Here is a 21453-nt window from a genome sequence, read left to right as displayed (position 1 = left end):
CGCCGCCGCCCATCCAGCCACAAAGGAGCTGGCTTTCATCCTAATCCCTCGCCATCTCTGTCTGTAATTAGTTGGCAGGGATGTGTGTGTTGTATCACAGGCAAACTGGAGGGAGGGAGGGAGGCTGTTTGTTGATGCCATCCCAAATTCTGATCCCTCAGAATCAGGACATTTTGATTCCAAGAGCTGATAATCCTCTTACATCATGCCATAAACAGCCCGCCTTTCTTTTTCAAAGATGCGCTTTGACTGCGTTTCATTCACAAAGCAATTTCCTGTCTTGTATCATAGCAGAGGTAAGAATTGGCACCAGAATCAAAGGCAATCCGGTCAGCCATACGGCCAGAGTGAGCCAAAAATATCTTTTAATTATCTGTGCCGGTCCCAAAAAGAGTTTCTTTGGAAAGGGAAAAAGAGCAATTATTGAGATAGAACAGGAAGAGTCCCCAGTTTCCGAGAAAAAGCTGCCCGACTCAAAATAAAAATGTTTTGTGTCTGATCTGTTCAATGAAGCAATCAACATCGAGTTACTTTCTAGATTCAAATCAAGAGTCGTAGAATGGACACAGGTACGGAAAAAAACGAGAGCTATTTTTACAAAAGCGCAAAAGTACTTGATGAATCCAAAATGTTTTTGGCGAAACGGATGAATAATATGTCATTTGTAACTACACAGCAAACAGTCAATACTTGTTGGCGATACACCTTTTAAATGATAAACTGACCAATATTATCAGATCATAAAGGTTGCGAGAAAAGCTCGTACGTTGACTTTGCGCCCTTGCCATCTATGTGAGGATGGGAGCGCAAACGTCCTTTTGCCACATTTGCGTTGTTAGCCCTCCCTCACATGGATCAACATGCTAATCCTCATTTTGCTGTCAGGGAAATCTCAGCAAGCGGCCGGCTTGCCAAACAAGACTGTGTAAATGCGAGTTGTTCCCCGCTGATGCTTCTTCTGCCTCTCTCGCTCTCCAAATGGATGACGGCCAAAGTGCTCAGCATCCCCAACACACACGCAGGATGCAATATAAATCACGTCACCTGGAGAGCGACCTTCTGCTCGGCATCCAGGCAACAAAGCCGGAATGTAAAAGTGTCTGAGGCATCACGGTGGAGATGCAATCACTCTGGGCGAAGACAGAGGCAGGAAGCTTGCACAGCTCTAACTAAACACATCACCTTTATCAGCCAGCCTAATGCCGAGTCAAGCGCGCCCGCCACGAGGACGCGCCGATAACACCGCCGGGAAAGAAATTGCGCACGACAGTCGCCCCGAGATGCGGCAGAAAAATCCGATGAAAATTCAAACGAGTCGAGAAGGGACACACATCCAGAGGAACTTTGACCTCTGCTACCTCAGGCTTCTTATAGTGGAAAGCATCAGTCCGGCGGGCCCCTCCCTCTGGAGAATACTTCACGTGTTACAATCCGAGTCAAATGGAACGTTGATAGTAATTGAAGGTTTGGATTTCGATATGAAACAAAGGTAAATAAATCTGGCTTTCTCGGTGTATCGTGTCGAAAACAGTCGAGAAAAAACATCTTTTTCTCAGCTGGGTCAAAGCTTTACAAGGGTCACCGCTGTGTTATCAGAGGTCAGACAGAGCAGGCCGTCCGGGTTCCGTGACCACACCGGTACGCTTTGGCCCCGCCCGCCCTGGCAGCCAGAAGCACAAGCGCCGCCCTTTGCCCTCCATCTGCCGCCATTCTCAAAGCGGAGAAGGCACGGAGACGGAAAAATAAACAGAGCCGCTGCTTTAGAGGAACAAAAAGACACGGGACGAATGATAACAAGATTCCCAGGAAAAAGGTTTGCTGTTGGGGCAACATGAGCCGTCCTCTTCATGTCCGCAAGTGACCTGAATCAACATGACTGCACGTCACAGGCTTGATCGCTTTTCCAAATCTTTTTCTCTTGATTGACATTCAGCTTTGCTATCTGATGGCAATCTGTCATCTCAATCTGACGAAGTGTCTCTTTCCATTTTGTTTGGTTACTGCTCTGCATCCAACTTCTTCTTTCACACAGTAAAAAAAGAGTCTTTAGTATCATGCTTAAGAGGATTAAAAAGGAACTCCGGTCGCGACAATCATTCTAATTTAACGTGATGCTAGCCAACCAATGAAAATCCGACTGCTGGAGACTCCACTAATTTCATCCCGCTGTGAGTTCCGGTGGGCATAGGAGTGATGGAGTTGCTGGATGTGAAGCAGAGTGGACATAGATCACATCCCCATGCTGTCTGCTCCATGCTCCAACTCTGATTCATATTCCAGTCATAAAGCAGCCGGGGGCATTTTCAGACAGCAGCGGTATAAATCCCACTGCCGCTACCGCTCATGGAAATAAAAAGTGCTGCGTACTCAAACACAATTCATCAAGGGCTCCTGTACAATCTTTTGACTTGTCTCTTTCTATTTGGGGCCGAAGCACTCGCCAAAAGTTTCGGGGGTCATGTTTTTGCATCGGGGCGTCTGCTCATGCTGACCTTGGCGTTATTAGGGCGGGTCCGTGCAATCTTTTAGCCTGGCGTCGTAAAGCATACGCTGCTCTGACACCGTCGGGTGCGAGAGTTATGAGGCGCCGTAAAAACTAGTTCTAAAAAAAAAAAAAAAAAAAAAGAAAGAAAAAGATCAAAACACGGGCTAGGGTGCACTGACTGCCCGTACGCTGACATCACCTTCCAACTACTCATTATTCACCCACGGTCGGAACGTCAAGAACTACAACACGAGTCGTCGCGTAACGCTGATCTCTAATTTGTAAACGTTTGGATGAGCGAGAATTTACAGACCGAGGTGCGACAAAAAAGTCGAGCGGAAAGCAAAAGACACATGCAGGGTGAAATCGATTGATTTCAATAATACTCTTACATCATCCCTGCAAGCGTTTGTGTTGTAACCTACTTGCGAGTCTTACACAACAGCGCATCAATTGGCAAATAGCTAAAATGATGATTCCAAAATTCTTTTCATCAACTAGGCTATTCCTGGCTGGGAAAACACTCATGACAGAGAGTTTCATCTTATTTTAGCTTTCTTAATGAAGCCCCAGCAGGAAGGTATAATCACAGGTAATTAGGAGGGCAACCTGGCCGTGACCCCGCGTGGCCAATCGGAGAATCGTCGCCGCTCTTTTCAGAGTTGAATCGGCATAAAGCTGGACTGAAAATATGGCTTTCATTTCAAATGACAGCTGCGCTTTTCCTTTTAACAGCTCTACGGAGGCAAGGAAATAGAAAGAGGGGAGAGGAGGATACTGTTTGGGATTCACAAAGAGTGCAAGTGAAGGAAGAAAGGAAGAGCCAAATCCACTCGGCAGTTGATCACAGCTAATCTGAGGATGGAGCTTAGTTAGCCGCTAATAGCTCTTCATTTTTACACCTCGCTCGCCCGAGGCCCATCTCTAAGTCCGAGTTTTAATGGCATCAGATGAACCGAAGAGCTCTGGCGATGACGTAAAGTACAGAATAAGCATTTTTCGGCAAAGGTGCACAAAAACCAAATCCTGATGACCTATTCAAAATGTTCAATTGCCAAATTTTCAACCCTACTGACGCCGCCACTCGAATGCTTGAGCAAATATGAAAAGAAAAATGTGAGGCAGGCTTTTACAGGCCTTTCTTTCACTTTGAAGAAATACTGACAGCAGAGTCAACATGTGCCATAGAATGAGGACTGACAGGATTCAATGACGGCAATTTCAGGGGTGAACATTGAAGGTCACGTGTCATTGGGATTCATTGGGTCCTGAGGGAACCGCGCACCACTGGGCAGTATTTCAGGTGATTTTTCTACTGTGGGGATTAACACTCCACTGGCCTATCAAGGAAGGAATGAATGAATGAATGAATGAATCCCGCGACCTTTTAGCCTCCACGACCAAAGAATCAAAATACACTCAAGTCATAATGTGAACTACCTCCATCTGTCCAAATATGGTCAAGAACATCTCTTTTTTTTTTTTTTTCCCCCTCCCATAAATCCACACTATTCATCTGTCCTCACATCATCTGACATTTTTACGCATGAACCTATTCCAAGCACTCTTTGAATTCTGGAAAGATTTCCTTCCATTAGCCAGTGTTTCTGTCAAGGCCTCCTGCAAGCCTCAATCTGTTCTCTTGCTCCCTTTCCCTCCTTTGTCCAATGACAAAAATAACTCCTTATTCCTCTTGTATAAGCTGCAAGTAACTTTGGTAGCACCTAACTGACCTCAATCCTCTCCCCCTCTGGGTCACTGTCCCACCCGGCCGAGGTGTTCTTCTGATTCTTAGCCCCCGTGGCGCGTCGGGACCGGCGTGGTGATAATCCTCGCTATTCATACCCGAGCCAACTCTTACAAGATCCACTAAAGCTGCTGGCGAGGATGTGACGGGACAAATTATCTGGACAACTAACACACCTTGGTGAAGGAGCTGCCTTAGCCACATTGTTCACATACGAATCAGGATTTTGGAGATGAGTACCAGAATTTGAGATTTCTGGATTAAAGGTGAAGCCTCTTGAAAAATCAAGAAGCCCAATTACCGTCTAATCACCTTTAGTGGATAACCACGCAAGAATGCTGATCAAAGTTTTTTTTTTTGGGTTGTTTTTTATTTGACCTAAAATGCCTCAAATATCTGGGAGCTGACGTCGCCAGACTTAATTGGGCTCTTGCTTTTGTGCAGTACGGCAAAGTAGCCTTTGAAACCGTCCTCGTAAATTAGGCCTCAGCTATTCCGAGAATTTTACAAGAATAACGTCTGAATGGTCTGTCCATCAACCTTCCCGTTGATGAAGACGGAGCGACGAAAGCCATTTGTTCGTCCGGCATGGATACCGACAAATTTAAAGAGAGGGCAGATGTTTGCTTGTCACTTCCTTTGAAGGTCAAGCATCCTCCGGGATGACGCTCCACTTGGTACATGCCCTAACTCGGGATGAAACGGAATCCAATGATTCTTCCATATTCGGCACAGCTCGTGATCTGTCATTGTGCTCTATTGATTTCCAGTCCATCATCCATCTTATCTTTGCCATCCCATTAAAGCGCCCGATGCCCTCGTAAAGACCAAGGCGATACGTCACATAAAACAGGGAGACCCGAGCGAGCGAGCACTTCTGAAATCTGCTAGTTCCTCCTCCAGAATGATGTTCTTGCCAAAAATAAAATTTAAAAAAATTCCAGAGGTCAGAGAGCTCCGCCACTGAAAGTCAACCTTGGCAAAAGATGAATAAATGTAATTCCTTTGTGTCCTCCCCTGTGCGCCTTTATTGGCGAGAGAAAGAAAAGGCGGACTTCATTTTGCTTGATCATTCATAAACCAGGCACCTAAAAATCCAGTCTAAATTGACTTTCCCTTGTAGGCAGCACATTGTGGGATTAGGACTGCCATCTTCTGCTGCTAGCTTGCCATCTTTTGATATGTTGACAAACAAATACTGCTCAGGTGTTACTTTGAAGTGATAAGTAAGGGTCGAATGAGTCATTTGCTATTTTGATGCTCTCGTTTTTGTGAGGAAAAGCAAGCACCCCCCGGGACGCTCGCGTTACCTTGACATCATAATCGAGCCAGCCGCTTATCTGACTATGGGGCCTGCAAGGACGCACATCACGCCAGGAAGGCTGAACACAAGATGATGGACGGCACTCTCCTTCACGCTGACATCACCGTGAACCTCTTTCATTGAGCAAACACGCCGCTCCATCGCACCGTCAACACCAACATTGGCATTGTGTCACAATTGTGATTATTGCTGAAAGTACAAGAGGGGGGGGGGACGACTCGGCGCTAAACACGGCTATTGAATTGTATCTCGAAAGACGGCGGCGCACGCGTACCTAATGTTGTGGCCGGCGATGGCCACAAAAGGCGAGCGACGTGAATAGAATTCAAGCCGGAGGCCGCGTTCAAGGACAGACGCTAAATTAGTTGCTCTTATAAAGGAACACATTTGCATTTTAATGAGCCATCTCATGGCGGTGACTGAGGGAGGGAGATCTTTTCACATTCCATTTCTCATGTGGCCATGCAGCAGAAACATAGATGAGCCCGCACACAATTGCTGGGAAAAAGACTTGCACTTGAAGTATTTATGTTATGACTTTACGGCTCTCGCTATATTGAAATGGAAATAGCAGAACGGCACTTTGTTGACGCTAGCTTTTCATCAGCAGCTACTGTAATGCCATCCTGCCCATCAAAAGTCAGAACATTCTTTACGCTTCCAAACTGAACAGAATCCTGCTTTCAAAGGATGTCAAAGCTCGCATAGCGTATCAAGTCATTGCTGCTCTTTACAAAAGGAGATGATATAGAACTGAGCCGATCCACAGCCGAAAGCCAAAAGTGTCCCTTCGGAGAGCAAAAGGGCTGCCGGCCGGCGCCGCCGATCGTAAAAGTCAAACGCTCATCCAGCTGTCCATCCAAAAACAGGAAGCGAGGGAGGGAGGGAGGGAGGGAGGGAGGGAGGGAGGGAGGGAGGGCCTACGTCATCAGCGAGACCCCGAGGGACGGGGAGGATAAATAAAGGAGTGCGGCGGGCGAGGTGCGTGGCTAACGTTACAGCGCGTCTCTCGGCCGCTTGTGGCCTCGCCTCGCCTCGCCTGGCCTGTCATACGATGCGCTCCCGGCCGGTGATGTCACCCAGACTGCAGAGAAGCTCCCTCGCGCATCCCATAATAGACGCGCTCACACAAACATGAGCGGCAAAGGGCACACAGGAACACGCGCATGCCTCGTACGCCCAATCGATTCAATGTGGCCCGATAGGGAAGCGATTAGTATTTAAAAGGCCAACTCGGGTGGGAATGACCAACGACAAAGACTCCATATGAGAGCTGAAGCGCAAATGAGTGTGTGCTCACAAAAGTACAATTGTGTTTGTGTACAAGGTGTGCATTGCATTTCATAGTGCAGTAAAGAAAAAAAAAAAAAAAAAAGATAAGGATGTTCAATACCACAAGTACTTCTGATACACACAAAAAAAACAATAACAGATCATTTGCATGAAATGAATGGCAATTTTCTATTCTTCTCATTTCTAAACAAGTCCAAAGAGCATTTTTGGTATTTGTAACAATGACCTTATTTTACCCAGAAAAAGATGCCTAACGTTAACAAACAGGTGTTGGTGCGACTGTATCAAAATGAATTCAATTTCTCTTTTGCAAGTAGCTGAACATTGAAATGATTGCTGCTTTCCTCACAGCCAATAAGCGTTATGCTTCCCTTTCATCAAAATGAAATTGGTCTTACCTTGCCTCCTGGACTTCTGGCTACTTTTGTAGCTACACAAAATATGACAAACAGGATCTTCAACAGCGCAGTCATCTACACCATCAGAAACAAGAATAATGAATATATTGTTGTTTAATTTGAATGAAACAGATCGAAGAAGCGGAACTATCTTAATTAGAATCAGCAAATAAAATGAAACAAATTTCTTTGGAAACGAACGTTACTATTACGACTTGTTCTGCATCTCGTTTTGGCAGAAGAAGAGAAAAACACTTTAAAAATAGGAAGGGACAGAAGACGATCATTCATATGGACGTGATAGCTTGCGCACGGTGTCACATTTATTTGTCCCTGCTTTCAACCCCGGCCGGTTCAGCCTCCTCAGTCAGCACTTTAGTCAGGGGCTAAAAATAGACACATGGACGCCATGGCACCCGTATTGTCTCTCTCCCAACCTCTGTTTACCGAGAAGTAACAAACATTTTAGGTTTGTAGCTTTGCCTGCAAGCTTCTTTTTTTTTTTTTTTTCCCCCCATTTGCTCACGGCGTGCTCAGCGTGCTGCAAATATCCCAACATGCTTTGTTGTAGTGTCTCGGAAAGTGCTTAGGCCAGCCCGTTCGTCACTGTGAAATAGTGCACACCTCCGTGGGAGAGCAAGGCCCCTCTCACTGGGACTTTAAATCACATGTGATCATGCATTGTGTACATACATGCACACCCAGGCCTACACCAAGGAAACAGAACACAAAGACACGCATGCACTCAATTTGGATCCCATCCTCTTCTTCCAAGAGTTATGTCATTCATTCAAAGCCTTGAAAACACATTCTCTGCTCCAGATGTCTCTGGTGGATTAAAACATTCCTCTGTGCTGGTGACACAATAGCAGCTGTCGGCTTGCCTCCAAATACACAACGGCCGAGAAAAATGCAGAAAAGATGGTGGAATCAAGTTTGGGTACGTAAGCAGATAGAAGGGAGGAGTGGCAAAAACACACAGATAATACAAGTTCAGGTAACAACCATCAGGACTCACCCGCTTTCTATATTTGGTCCCGTGACTTTTGCAAACTGAGCCCTTGGGCACCGTGATGTCATTTTGGGTCAGGACGAGACAAAATGGCCGCCCCTGAAACAGACAAAAATCCAAGTAAACCTCCGACGTGGAAGCAGGGCAATTTATTGATTGATTTGACTTTTGTCATTTGCTGATGCTGTAAGACATTGGCAAGACCAGGCTACTTGCAGAGTATTCAGCATCCGTTTTCAAATGGAGGGAGTCAAGGGTCAAACGTTGCCAGAAACAACTTGCGAGGGGAGACTTTGGAGAGCACAAAGCAGATGTCTCCTTATCTCTGCCATATTTTTCACTTTATTGGCAAGCCTTTGGTCTTTTTTAGACTTGATGGGCTCTCAGCATTCACCGCCAGCCAAGCAAATCATCCCCAACAAGATTGAATGGGCAGCTTTGAGTGAGGTGTTTTGAAATGGAAGCCATATTGAAAAGGCAACATTGTTGTTGTTGTTATGTTTATGAAACAGCCCTGCCGCTGGCTGGCTGGCTGGCTGGCTGGCTGGCTGGCTTCTCTCTTATGAAGGGCACCTTTTTGCTGATAACAGAGACAGGTGACACCTTCCTCATAGCACAGGACAAAGAAATCATCCTGAATAAAGTGACATATGGTTATGAATGCACAACTACAATGACTTACAGAGGAGGCTATCTCGGATGTTATACAACAACGGAAGCCATCGTATGAACAAAAGCCATCAGTTTCATATATTGTTTTGCTACCAATCCCCAAAGGAAGCAGCTTTGGCACCGGAAGTTGGCTTTTTTTTTTTTTTGCAGCAGCACGTCAGCTGTAAAGCATGTTGTGTTCTCAGAATCCCCTGTATGGGCGACATCACACTGTGTGACGTCAAAAGCCTCAGCGTGTGTGTGCGTGTGTGCGTGCATCAGCCCCCGCATCATTTAAGCAGAGGAGGGCGGGTGACGAGAGCTGGAGGAAAAGTGAGGAGGCGGAAGATGGGCTTTATGCTGTGATGTAATTTCATGGATTTTTTTTTTTTTCCCCCATTTGGTGATGTTGCATCTAACCTAAGCCTGAGCCACACCGCCCCCTAACGTTTCAAGAAAGTATAGCAGCAAGAAGAATGAACTCCCAGGAGGTTGCTACCAACCAAGCCTCATAGTAACATAAGACCAGGGTTTAGGCCAACAATTGTACAGCTGCAGATGTTGTCAAATGTGATGTATAAATAAAGTTGGATTGTATTGTATTGCAAGATACCTTTGGGACTCCCCCCCCCCCCCTACAAAGGAAATTATCATATGTGGATTTCAAGCAGTTTGAAATATGTATTGGACACTTTTTCAAATAAATGCATTAAATGACAGCGGACAACATACAAGCAGTAAAAATTGTGAGCTTGCTGACAGGATTGGATGTTTGCCTTTTATGAGCATTTTATGAGCTTATTTTATGACCATCGCTTAGCAACATGATTGGGTTAGCGAGCTGACTTGAGTACTGTTCAACAAATCTGTTATATTTCAAATTCCTGAAAGGTGCACGATGATGCTGGAAATAGATCATACACTTTCAATCGAAAAAGGTGATGAATAAAAGAGGGGACAACGGCAAGATCTTGGTGAAATTGAATTTAATAGATTGTTAAAAATAAGGCTATGATGTTCACTTAGCAAACACTGATCAAGAGGAGAACTGTCATGGCATTTTGAGATTCCCCCTCCCTCGATGTAAAATACACATTAACACTACAGGACGGCCAAATGCAGTTTGCATCTAAACTCACTCACACTCACACACTCTCACACACTCTCAGACACACACACACACACACACACACACACACACACACACACACACACACACACACACACACACACACACACACCCTACCCAAAATGGTGGCACTAAAGAGCCAATAACATTGCAGTGTTGTCTTAAAAAAACATGCATAGCTTAGTACATGGATGTCAAAACATTTTGTTACTGTTGGCAAAATGTGATCTTGTGGCTTGCTAAATATTCAAATTGATTTTTTTTTTTTTTTTACTGCTTTAAAATGAAGAATCATGTAAAGTCATTGCACTGCATTATTCACAACAGTCCGGTTTGATAAAAAGTTACATTCGGAACCAAGGTAGGCTCTGTTAAAAACGCAAATAAATATCGGAATGGTAAAAACGCAAGGTCATGTCATCATTTTGAATGCCGGCAAAGGACAGACGACCAAACTCGGCCTGACCCTTTCAGACATTAAAACAATTCCTGCAAGCATCATGACAAAATTCGAATTTTTGGAGATGGATACAAAACAATGCCTCAAGCAAACACCACAATAATTCCCTGACGGAGGGAACCGTGTTGCACACTAGTCTCTTTAGCGGCGTGTGCATTTCCACTAGAAGGTGCCGCCACATTCAAATATTACACTTAGTCAAAATGTCCTATTCAAGTCGATTTGACACAATTAAGCACACAGATCTTTTTCAATATTCAAGACTATTAAATTCCTGTCCACCCTTGCTTGTTCTTCAGTCATCATTTGGTTCATGGAATGACACCTTATTGGCACGCAGAGCAGTTGTGTTGGTTTGTCCAAGCAAATATGTCATCTAGTCTATCGCCCGCCATAAAGTGCCCGTGAGTGAAAGAGGAATGGAAAGCACCAAGATTGTGGCACTTTTACCCCCGCAGTCAACTGACTGTGACGCAGAACTGTGAACAAAGCTAAACTGACAGACACACACGCACCTACACAAACACACCTGAGCTCTCACACAGAGATGTGGTAAAATGCCAAGAGGCTTAACATAATATATAATATCAAATAAGAGGTCAGCTCAAATCCAGAAGTTCCCTTCTCCCTTTCTTCCCGTGTGGGCAGAAACGCAAAACGTGTCGTCCATGGTGAAATGATGCCCGCAGTTGATCTGATGAAAATGTCCACACCTTTCCAAGCTCGGGAGCACGTGGACGCATTGTCGCGCTAACTTAGCAAACATCCCTACTGACCTTAGGAATAAACTGTACAAAAAAATACTGATACAAAAGAATTGTTTTTTTTTTTTTTTACAAAGTAGTGAATGACTCAAGAATCCTATCCAATTAAAAAAGGAAGTTGCGCATGCGGGCTGAGGGCGGTGGACGTTGGGACGGGGGCTTAATCGCTAGAGGTGGCCACCTGCCATACGATGAGGTGACTTCGCTCGGCTTTGGTGGGCGCCGACTGTTGGCCCGACGTAGGCTCGGACGTGCCGTCCAGCTCTCCGTTCTCGTCACCTGAGGTGTCAAAATTGGGGATCGGCGCGCATGGAACAGCAGGATGGAGGGGAGGGGATGACGCGTTAAAGCAGAGCTTTTCCATTTTCCAAGGACCGCAAAGTCACCACGCACTTTTACAGACGTTAAGAAATAGCATGGCTCCTTCTTGTAGCGATCTTTTTTCTTTCTGGCATCCCAAGAGCGGAACAGATCCGCCGGCCTCGTCGACTCTCATTCCTTGCTCGCGGTCATGCACAGTTTGCAGCGCCCCGTTTAAAGACGCAAAATCAGCCGTCGCACATTGCTAAACTCTTCAATTAGCAAATACTCGGCGGCCTTTTCGCAGACGCAAACCTGGGTACCGTCGGATTCCCTATCTGTCTGCGTGAGCGATCGAGTGTGTGCTTGCTTCAGCACGTGCAAACCTTTAGTAAATCAAGCCCTAAGTGTCTTATCTTGGTCGGTGCCAAGGTGTCTGATTAAGTTTGGTTTCTGGTGGATTAATGCTTTGCTAAGCATTTGCTGCACGGAGAGTAACGTACTGATCAAAATGCTCTTTACCGTTCCTTGAGCTTATATAAGTTTCAAAAAATGTTTTTTTTTTTTTTTTTTTTTAACTCAATAAAGCCCTACTGAGTTAAATATGTGTCATTTGAATGTTTTTTTTTTTTTTTTGAAGTACCTTTGAACCTCACAATGCTATATTTGACATGCACCTGTCATTGTACTCACCCATTCTGAAGTCAATGTAGCCTTCTCCTCCACTCATCACAAGGTAGGTTTTGGGCTCCGATGCAACGGTGTCCGAAGATTCAGACGGAGGGTCGTCAGAGCCCGAATCGGCACATCCGGGAGGTGGCATTGCCTGACCTGCCGAGAAGAAAATGTTATAAGATTTTAGTAGTAGTCCATTTAAAATGTCAAATACTGCGACCGAGTTTCGCCGGCCGTCTCGGCGCTCACCTGGCACGGTGACAAAGAATTTGACAGCGTCTCGATGTCCGTGGAAACAGAGCTGGGCGTGCGCCATGGAGCAGTACGGCACAAAGCTCGCTGGCAACGCGCCCTCTGCGCCATCGTCACTGTAGACTCGTACGGCGCTGCCGGGCCAATTTGGCACCGTCGCTGATGTCTTGTTGGCTGCAAGATAAGAGAGAACTTGTCAAACTACTTAGTATTGATCTCACTTGCACGTCGCATAGGAAGAATAAGTAAGGAGGGCCAAAGAAAACCTGTGCTCGACGCACGTGTTGCTGAACAAACACGTTCCCATCCCTCTCTCGCTCTGAGACAAACGCCCGACGGATTCCGAATTGGACGCTTGAACGCACAGTGCGGCTGCAAAGCCGGTAGCCATGGTAACCCGGTCATCTCGTATTCAAGGAGCCTCGGGAGCAACGATTGTTGCATTTAGAGCAGCCCGACACAGGATGTATGCTCGCTTTGATTCAGAGGAGAGCAATAAATGAGACGGCGCAAATGAGAGTAAGCGTGTGCGGGGGCACGGGCACAACCTTATGCAATATGTATTCGAGTGTATTGTACAAGAGTCGAATGAAGATGTGAAGCCGTCCGTGTTAGGGAGTACAACGCACAGGAAAGGAGACGGCAATTTGTTACCTTCAGACAGCGGGATGGAAATGATGACGCCATTTCCAGTCCCCACCCAGAGTCGGCTGCAGGACACCACTAAAGCTGTGATTCTCACAAAGGAGAAACCCAGTTTACCCGTACCTGCAAAGCACATTTAGTTTCCATTTGCTCCGCAACCGCACGGACGGACGGACGGACGGACGGGTAGGTCTACCGAGCATTTTGCTGACATAGGGCTCAATGTCCACGTCCTGGAGGTGCTGGAAGGTGTGGGCGTGAAACAATCGCAGTGTGGAATCCAGTCGGATGGACACCCAGATGCCATCGCCGACCCAAGCCAGCTGTCGAACCTGACTCTCCTTGCGTGGGTGCGCGTCAAACGACTTCTACTCGGTGGAGACAAATGCGAATGTGACATTTGGCCATTACTTTCATGTGTCGTGCGGGAGGCTTTTTTTATTTTATTATGCTTGACCTCAATCCTCATGGCTTTGGGCTGGATGACGTAGATTTTGTTCCTGTAGCCGCACCACACCTTATCGTGGACCACGGTCATACAGCGGATTGAGTGGTGGGGTCGTCCCAGATCCAACAGGTGGTAGTTGGTAAGGTCCCACTGACCGCCTGAATAGGACGTACGACAGGAAGAGTCTTAATTCAACGCTTCGGGAATCAGTAGGTCAATTCACATCAAAACAGACTGACCGATGCCTCTGTGGAAAATTGCTAAGGTTCCATCCGCCAGCGCGACCAGGACTCTGCCTTTCACGTGCCTGTATCAAGAAGGCACCTTTGGTTCTTCACGTTTGCGTGTGCCCTCACACGAGCAGCGGTGTACTCACACTATGCCGAGGATGGAATCTTTCAGCTTGATGGCGTGAAGACACTTCCTCCATCGCGCCACAGATGAGTGGACATAGAGACTTGAGGAAGACAAAGAAAGATCAAACTCGACAACTCCGGATTCTGTCAACAGTTAGTACATAGCGCCCTCTACTGGATGTGACGTTACCAACTCACCATCCATTCTGAGCTCCCAACCACATGGTGGGGAGGGCGCTGCTCATCTTCTTGACTTCCAGGGACGAGGGGTCAGAGTCGTCGGGCATGTTGGTCGCAGAGCCGCTGGATCACAAAGAGCAGATAAGTCCAACGTGGAAGGATTGGTCCGTTTCCATTCTGGCACCACAGTTGCAGAATGTTGCGTATGGGTCACCTTTGTACGGCTGAAATGGACTCATCGGGCCCCACCCCGAGCGGGTCGGTGAAAACGTGCTCTGTGTAGATTCCGGCCTGGTTTTGCTCCGGTCCCTGGTCCTCCTCTCCTTCTTCGCTGCCGCCGGCGTTTGCCTCGGTTGCTTCCGTCGCCTCTTCGGCGGTGGGAATCTCGGCTGGGCTCGTCTGCCTGGACAGTTGGGCTGAGGCGGACATTGCGGAAATGTTTTTGGATCCTGTCACAGCAATGCATATAGGAGACTGTTGCCAAGTACCCGAGGCAGGGATGGCACTGTGCTCCGCCGGCTGCTCCAGACCACCCGCGCTGGCTGTCTGGGGGATGGCGGTGGTGCCCTCGGCTGCCGGGGCACCGTCGCTGCCCGTCGAGCCCACACTGGCCACGCTGCCGGCCAGGGATACCACATCGCCCTGATTTGCATCCACGTCTTGAGGGACCTCCTCACCTGCTGGATGATCGGACTCTGACACACCTGGAAAAGAATAGCAAATAAATCGTGTCATCTGCCATACGAAACCACTTTGTCTCCAAATAAATGTGTGGGTAGCATTCTGGCCGCGATAAAAAGAGGAGTAGTAAAAACCAACATTTACCTGGCACACTAGCGATGCAAACGACGTGGGTGTTGCAGGCGTAGAAGGTATCAATGAGGTCAGACGGCTGCGCGGCATCCACCACTAAGACTTTGGTGGAGGAGTGGGTGCTGGTGCACACCCACACCCGACTAGACAATTCATCCTGAAGGATCAGCTCCTCAACTTTCTCTTGATCCTGACAAGGTAGGCAAAAACTTGTTATCGGGATTTACTGGACCTACTAGGAGGGGAAAGGCAAACACGGTTGGGAGCAGGTAATCTTTAAATCCCGACTCTGACCTTGTTTTCTTGCTCCAAATGGTCCAGGCTGCTCTGAGAACCCTTCATCTGCTTTGCGGGCTCGAACGGCTGCGACGCTTTCCCTCCGGAGAGGTTGACGCCGGCCGCACACCACAACTGGGAAATCCAAGGAGCTCCATCGGCACCACGTTGTGCGTTTCAGTCAACTTGTTTGGATACATTACCTTCATAGAAGCGTCTTTCTGATCCAATGGTCTCAAATAGACGGGCACGGGCAGATTAATTTTATTCTCCGTTTGTCCGCCGTTTGCTCCCTGTCACAGCGTCACAAAACAGTTGAAGGACACGCTCATGCTTTGATCTCCGTCGACATCTGACCTTGAACTTGCTCGGCAGGCTCCAGCCGTGCGCTGTAACCCGACCGTCCTCCTTCTGCATGTGAGCTTTGACCTGCCTGTACTGGGCTCGCTTCTGCTCTTTGCGCGACGGGGAACTGCACTGGTCTTTTCTAGATTATATGCAAAGGGAGAACATGCCTCTCAATATGCATGGAAGTTGAAGATCTTTCAACTGTACAGATCAGTCAGAGTTAAAATGAAGTCCCGAGCGCTTTACTCACTCTTCGTTGAGGAAGTCGAACGTTTTGGACTTCTCTGTGGGGAACTGGGAGAAGGTGCTGCTCCGTTTCACCATGCTGCACGGAGCGTTGTATTTCACGTTGGACTGGGGCTCCATTTTTTTTATGGCCGGGGTGCTGGAGGAGGAACTGAACAGCCTGCTGAAGCTGACGACGGGGAAGCCACACAGCCGAGAGGGAAACAGAGCCACCGAGAGTGAAGAATGCAAGGGGGGGGGGGGCACAAAGCAACAGGTTGTCACCCAACAACCAGCAAAGATCACTTTCCTTTCACTGTACTACGGACGGCCAAGCATGCTGGGAGGATGAGACAACCTTAAACCAACAATACCAACTTGGACTACAGACAATAATTGAATCAGCCTATCCAGAATATTCATTTCCCCAACAGACACATTTTTTAGCACTCTTCTTGATATGTATGCGACTGTATCTAATGTGTATTGTCAAATGACCCGTATGTTGCCTGTCTAAAGTTCTCTCCTGTGAGCAAACAGCAGGAAAACACCAAAAATGGAGAAATAGCAAGCAGGTGGCGGGAGAAAACAAAGTACGTGTACGGAAGGTAACGTGAGCAGTTTGTCATGGAAAAACGGCTACAGTTGCATATTGTGGATGATGATGATGATATACGTTCAAGTTTGTCAAGGTTAGGCGGGGGGGGGTTTGACTTCAGGTTTGACTGGGAGATTATTTACAGAACCACTTTTACCTAATGCTGTCAATTCAAAAGCAAATCCCGAAGAAGATAAGAGAGAAATGTAGTCCAGTAATTGCATAGAAAACGGACCAAGAAATGGAAAATTAGAAAAGGACTCACAACTGCCAGATGCTGGATTTCTTCTTCTCTGCGAGAGACGGATTTTCCCTGGAGGCCCTGAACACAACGTCACCTTTGAGCATGTGGACGCAACGGAAAGAAGCACCTCAAATTGCACTCCTTTGCTTTGTCATGTCCTTACCGGATCATCTCCGTCCACCGCACGGCTTCCTGGAGCTCCATCAATCTCTCCTTGTACTGATTCCTTTCCATCAACACTCGGGCCATTTCCACTCTGGTGAAGCGTTTCCTCTGGGCTGTCGGGACGTCGCTCTGTGGCAGCGATTGCAAACCACAAACAAGCATTTAGAGAACCTTTAATGCGTTAAGTAGTCCAAGTTTAGCTCTGCAAAGGCCCGGCAAATTTTTCCGGGCAGACTCACATCTTCTTCTTCTTTTGTTTTCTGCAGCACCTCCTCCATCTCAAGTCGCACTCTGCAAAGCAGCATTACGAAGTGAGAAGGATTGACTATCTCAAAAACAAATTGAACTGCTTTGATTGTTGCTTTACAATGGTGCGCTCTGCTCTGCTCTGCTTACTTTTTGAGTTCCTCCTCCAACTCTCGGGTTTTCTCCTCCATTTTTGCCTTGGCCTGCTGCACGGCCTCCAGCTCGCCCTGGAGCATCTCCTTCTCGCACGTCAACTCGTCCACTTTCAAGATCAAGTCTTTATTCACCACATTCAGGGCATTCCTGCGGCGGAGCGTTTTAGTCGTTTCCAATTGGACAGAACAAGACAAGTGAGCTCAGCAGTTGACAACATTTTACAATGCTTTTTGAACTTACTTCCTCTCGAGCAGTTGCGAGTTCTCCTGAATGAGATTTTCCACTTCCCTGCCCATACCTTGGAGAAGAAAAGAAAAGAAAACAGCATATTGGAATTTTATTTCTTACACACAATTTCCCAGCAAGCCAGGGTACTACATTACCACTACGTAGTGTTTAAAGAAAACACATTCAAACAAAACTAATTGCCATTTGTCATGCTCAGCTTTTTCAAAACTAGAAGCAGCAAACACACAAGCTGGTGCACACGTGCGGCACGCATCACATGACTGGCAGGCTAAGGATGGACTGAGCGGGTGCGGTCTTACCAATCAAACTAAGGTCTGAGAAAACCATGCAATCCCAGCCAGGCGGAAAGTATAAGCAGGAGAGAAGGGGGGGGAAAAAAGAAATGCAGATAGTTTGAAATGATGATGATTTTTGGTTGCTGATTTCACAAGCAAATATCAATAAATGTTGTCTGGCTAGTTTTACATTTGGAAGAAAATAGCAATCAAGGGGAACATTTACAAATTCGGTTTTCAAGCTGTAAAAAGAAAGGTTAGAGCATCTTTATACGATTCCTCACCAAACGCCTCCATGCATCCGGCTAAATGTCAGATTGGCTAAAGCTAAGTATGAAATAATGATGGGAATGACACTGTGAGCTGCCGCTGCGGCGCGTTTGCGGGAGGGACATGACATAAAAGAATGGTTGGTGAGGGAAAGGTTTTGAGGTCATACACACCGGAGTACTCCACTGGGAATATGGACAAAAGCGGGGGGGGGATGAGACATGGAGGAGAAAGAGAGGTGACATTAACACAGGCAGATGCTTCAATGAGCTGGACCTAAGCCAGCCGGGAAACATTGCAGCAAACGCCAGGTGTTGCTGCCAATTTCAAAATCCAAAGTTGGACACATACAACATTAGCTGTGTTATTGTTGTTATCTCTTGAAGAAAAAAAAAAAACATTCTGAAAAGACAAAAATATGTCTGGGGATAGCGGGACTTATATATAAGTGAATCACTTGTATAGTTAAAAAATATAATAGTATGTTTGGAAAGGTACAGTACAACTCAGAATATACTGTAGCTATTTTTTGTAGGCTAGAACCGCGAGATTTAAGACGGTTACGAAAACTACAATAACATTTAATAACTGAACACTTGCCTTCATTTTTTGGTGCGAGCACACAGCAGCAATAGAGTATTTACACATTCAGTTGAAATAAAAGAAAATGTGCAACTTCAGCATGGAAGCGTCACTCACCCAGCAGGTCGGCGCCTTCATCCACATCCCCGATCAGTCCTGTGCCTGCAGACGACAGCTCTTCAAACAGCGAGTCCGTGTTGCGGTCAAACGCCATATTTTCAATGCCTTTGGTCGGAGTGCTGAGGGGAAATGAAGCAAAGCAGGAGGGGGATTTTTTTATTTATTTTTTTCCTAGTCAAAATGTACGTGAATAAATCTCAATTAGATGTTGGTTGTGCTACCTGCAGCCCTTATGGCCAGTCAGATCCATGTCCAGCTCGGGTGTGGACTCAATTATGTCCTGCACGTCTGAGCTGTCTTCATTGTCGGGTAAACCTAAATGAGACGCGATTCACCTACGTCAATAGGCGCATAAAAAAAAAAATCAAATAAAAAAAATTCTGTGACAAACAAAAGGGTCTTTTACCAACTGATACGGATTTGGTCCCGGGTGCCGCTTGTACCTCTGCGCTCTTACTGTTCCCATCGTCCCTCCCAATATCCGAGGCCGTGGTGGACATGGGAGTGGCAGACTTAGAGCCAGTGAAGTCCGACATCTCATCCTGTAAGAAATGGAATTTTATTTCAGCAAAATTCAAAATAAATCTCAAAAAGATCTTTTAAGGTGAAAGGCTCAGCCGGATGAGAGACGTAATAGATGGTTTACAGGATCACAAGTACTTGGATTACAACATAAGAAGTCCGAATGCTTATGTTGTGAACTTTGTTGGCATTAGATCAAGAAAACACCTTTGGGTTTTGGGGAACTGGAACTCATAAACGCAAGGGAAAAATGTCAAAGAATATATTGAGCATGGGGGGGGGGCGGGGCTTGTTCGCAAACAGCTTCAAAATAGACAGTCACCGCACAAAGATGACATAACTATAACAAAAGCACACTCGGATGAACGCACATCACAAAAGAGGCACACGAGATCCAAGACAACAACGAGTAATAGTCAAATGCTACGAGTACACAACATTCATATTTTACTAGCTGAGTCATCTGAAACAATAAAGAAAGGTCAAAATAAAGACAATAAATGAACATGCCATTTGAATCCAAATGAAAAAAATAATGAGAACCCAGATGCAATCGCGTTGTTCGTGACTTGAACAGAGGAACAGTTATCAATTTGGCCAACTCTAAATTCCCCTCCAACACTCACAACGCGTTTGCATGGAGCGACATCAACGGCAGGCGATCTGTGAAGCGACGCTGCCTGAAAGCACACCGAACCACTACAAGAGCCAACACACCAACAAACAAACAAACAAAGCGTTGCCCGGGGCAGACGCGTAGCAGGTTGTGTCCACGCTAGCCACCGCCCGGCATTCATTCAACTACCTTGCAGTCGTCAGCCAGTGAACTCCCCCAAGTAGAGTCTTGCACACTCTTCCCCCCCCTTTCCCTTGGGGGGGAGGCAAAGTCCTGCTGCTTGGGGGGGGGGGGGGGGGGGAAGAGTAAGATTGAAGCTCATGTGTGCCTTCAGCAGAAACGCAAACGCCCCAAAGCAAGTGTGCATGTGGGTGAAGTTTTTTTTTTTATCTTTGTGCAAGTACAAGGCAGAATAGGAATAACGTGCCTTGACTGAACAGTTTTGTTTGTGCCATGACTACACTCAAACCCAAATGACTCACATCTCAAATCAATGTTTAACCAGTGAATGATTGGAAATGCCATTTATCTGCTACAGAGAGAAAATAAATGGCGCTACAAGAGCTGAACAATCTTGATTGTTTTCCTCAATATTATGATTATTTATTATTAAGTTTAAAAAAATAGAATTTCAATTAATCAAGGGGTTGGTGTTTATTTGATCTCATCTCTTTCTTAAAGCTCAATACATGCTGTCTGCCTATCAAAGCTCAGCGAGGTTGAAAAGGCCAAGATGCAACATGGAGCAGACGGCAGCGCTGATTACATAAGGAAGAATTATACTCTGGCCCAGCGTGCCTCTCCATCAGCGGTTGGCTGCCGGTCACAGGGCAAGCGTATCGCCCATCATGCACTGCACTGCACTGCACTGCACTTGTCGTGAAATTACAGAAGACCTCGCCCGCCGCTATCCCCAAACAGTTTGCTGAAAATGACATTAGCACATCACTGTGATTTGCTGGCTCCTGAGACTGCTTTGCATATTCATGGGCGCTTTAAAAGCGGATGTGTGAAAATAGAGAGGTCTTTGACGGCAGCTCACGTGATGGTGAGCCCGCCTAATCAAAGGCTCTCTATTTTTTTAGGTGAGCAAAAAAGCCAAACGCTTTTGGAAATGTGTGCGTATCACCCACCTGGAGGCTGGTGTTGGAGCGAGTGTGTGTCGTGTCGCTGAACCTCCAGCCCTCTGCGCTCGGTGTCACTGCGCGGGCGTGCTGGTCCGCAATTAGCGGAGAGCTCCCAGCCGATGTTGGGAAGATGCCCAAGGAAAGGGGGCGCTCTCTCCTGCCAAGTGGGGGAAATGTATACTAGAAACACAACTCAACTGTAAAAAAAAAAAAAAAAAACTTACCGGAGTCGCCCCGCACTGCTCGGTTCAGACGTCTCGCTACTTTGCTGCATTTTGATTCGCTCGACATGCTCCATGTAATTATGGATCATCTGCAAAAGTCAGCACGAGCCAAGTTAGGAATGACCTCATCCAGTCTTGCCTTTACTTCTTCCCCATACACATACTTCTGTGTGCCTCTGATGGAGGGAGTTGTATTCCTTCTTGAGGTCCACCTCTCTCTCTTCTAACCTGCCGACTAAACAAAAAGGCACAAAAATCGTTAGTCTACACAGAGCGCA

The 21453-nt window shown here is 46.5% G+C and overlaps 1 protein-coding gene across 10 annotated transcripts in view; it reads right to left on the bottom strand.

Moving 5' to 3' along the window:
• spag9a (sperm associated antigen 9a) overlaps positions 1-21453 on the bottom strand; it is a 61101-nt gene that overhangs the window by 37974 nt on the left and 1674 nt on the right. For 4 of the 10 annotated variants that reach the window (XR_015068415.1, XR_015068417.1, XR_015068418.1 and 1 more), the window contains exons 3-32: positions 21340-21410; positions 21176-21264; positions 20958-21108; positions 19093-19228; positions 18908-19001; positions 18684-18805; positions 18158-18169; positions 17739-17753; positions 17431-17488; positions 17185-17337; positions 17028-17079; positions 16787-16917; positions 16645-16701; positions 15807-15971; positions 15566-15695; positions 15412-15501; positions 15227-15343; positions 14945-15122; positions 14608-14823; positions 14334-14535; positions 14138-14242; positions 13960-14040; positions 13823-13890; positions 13593-13741; positions 13332-13503; positions 13145-13258; positions 12488-12664; positions 12257-12394; positions 8266-8358; positions 7248-7322 (exon numbers count right to left, since the gene is read on the bottom strand). Coding sequence is in view for 5 of the 10 variants with exons in the window: in XM_085932979.1 (XP_085789105.1) it covers positions 11424-11542; positions 12257-12394; positions 12488-12664; positions 13145-13258; positions 13332-13503; positions 13593-13741; positions 13823-13890; positions 13960-14040; positions 14138-14242; positions 14334-14535; positions 14608-14823; positions 14945-15122; positions 15227-15343; positions 15412-15501; positions 15566-15695; positions 15807-15971; positions 16645-16701; positions 16787-16917; positions 17028-17079; positions 17185-17337; positions 17431-17488; positions 17739-17753; positions 18158-18169; positions 18684-18805; positions 18908-19001; positions 19093-19228; positions 20958-21108; positions 21176-21264; positions 21340-21410 (3362 nt within the window). In the remaining 5 variants the exon portion in view is untranslated. The other 6 variants (XR_015068416.1, XM_085932983.1, XM_085932979.1 and 3 more) reach the window with 6 other exon arrangements.

This window comes from Syngnathus leptorhynchus, chromosome 16 (genome assembly GCF_054491065.1).
Source record: "Syngnathus leptorhynchus isolate UIUO chromosome 16, UIUO_Slep, whole genome shotgun sequence".
Taxonomy (NCBI): domain Eukaryota; kingdom Metazoa; phylum Chordata; class Actinopteri; order Syngnathiformes; family Syngnathidae; genus Syngnathus; species Syngnathus leptorhynchus.
This window is presented reverse-complemented; position numbering and strand designations above follow the sequence as displayed.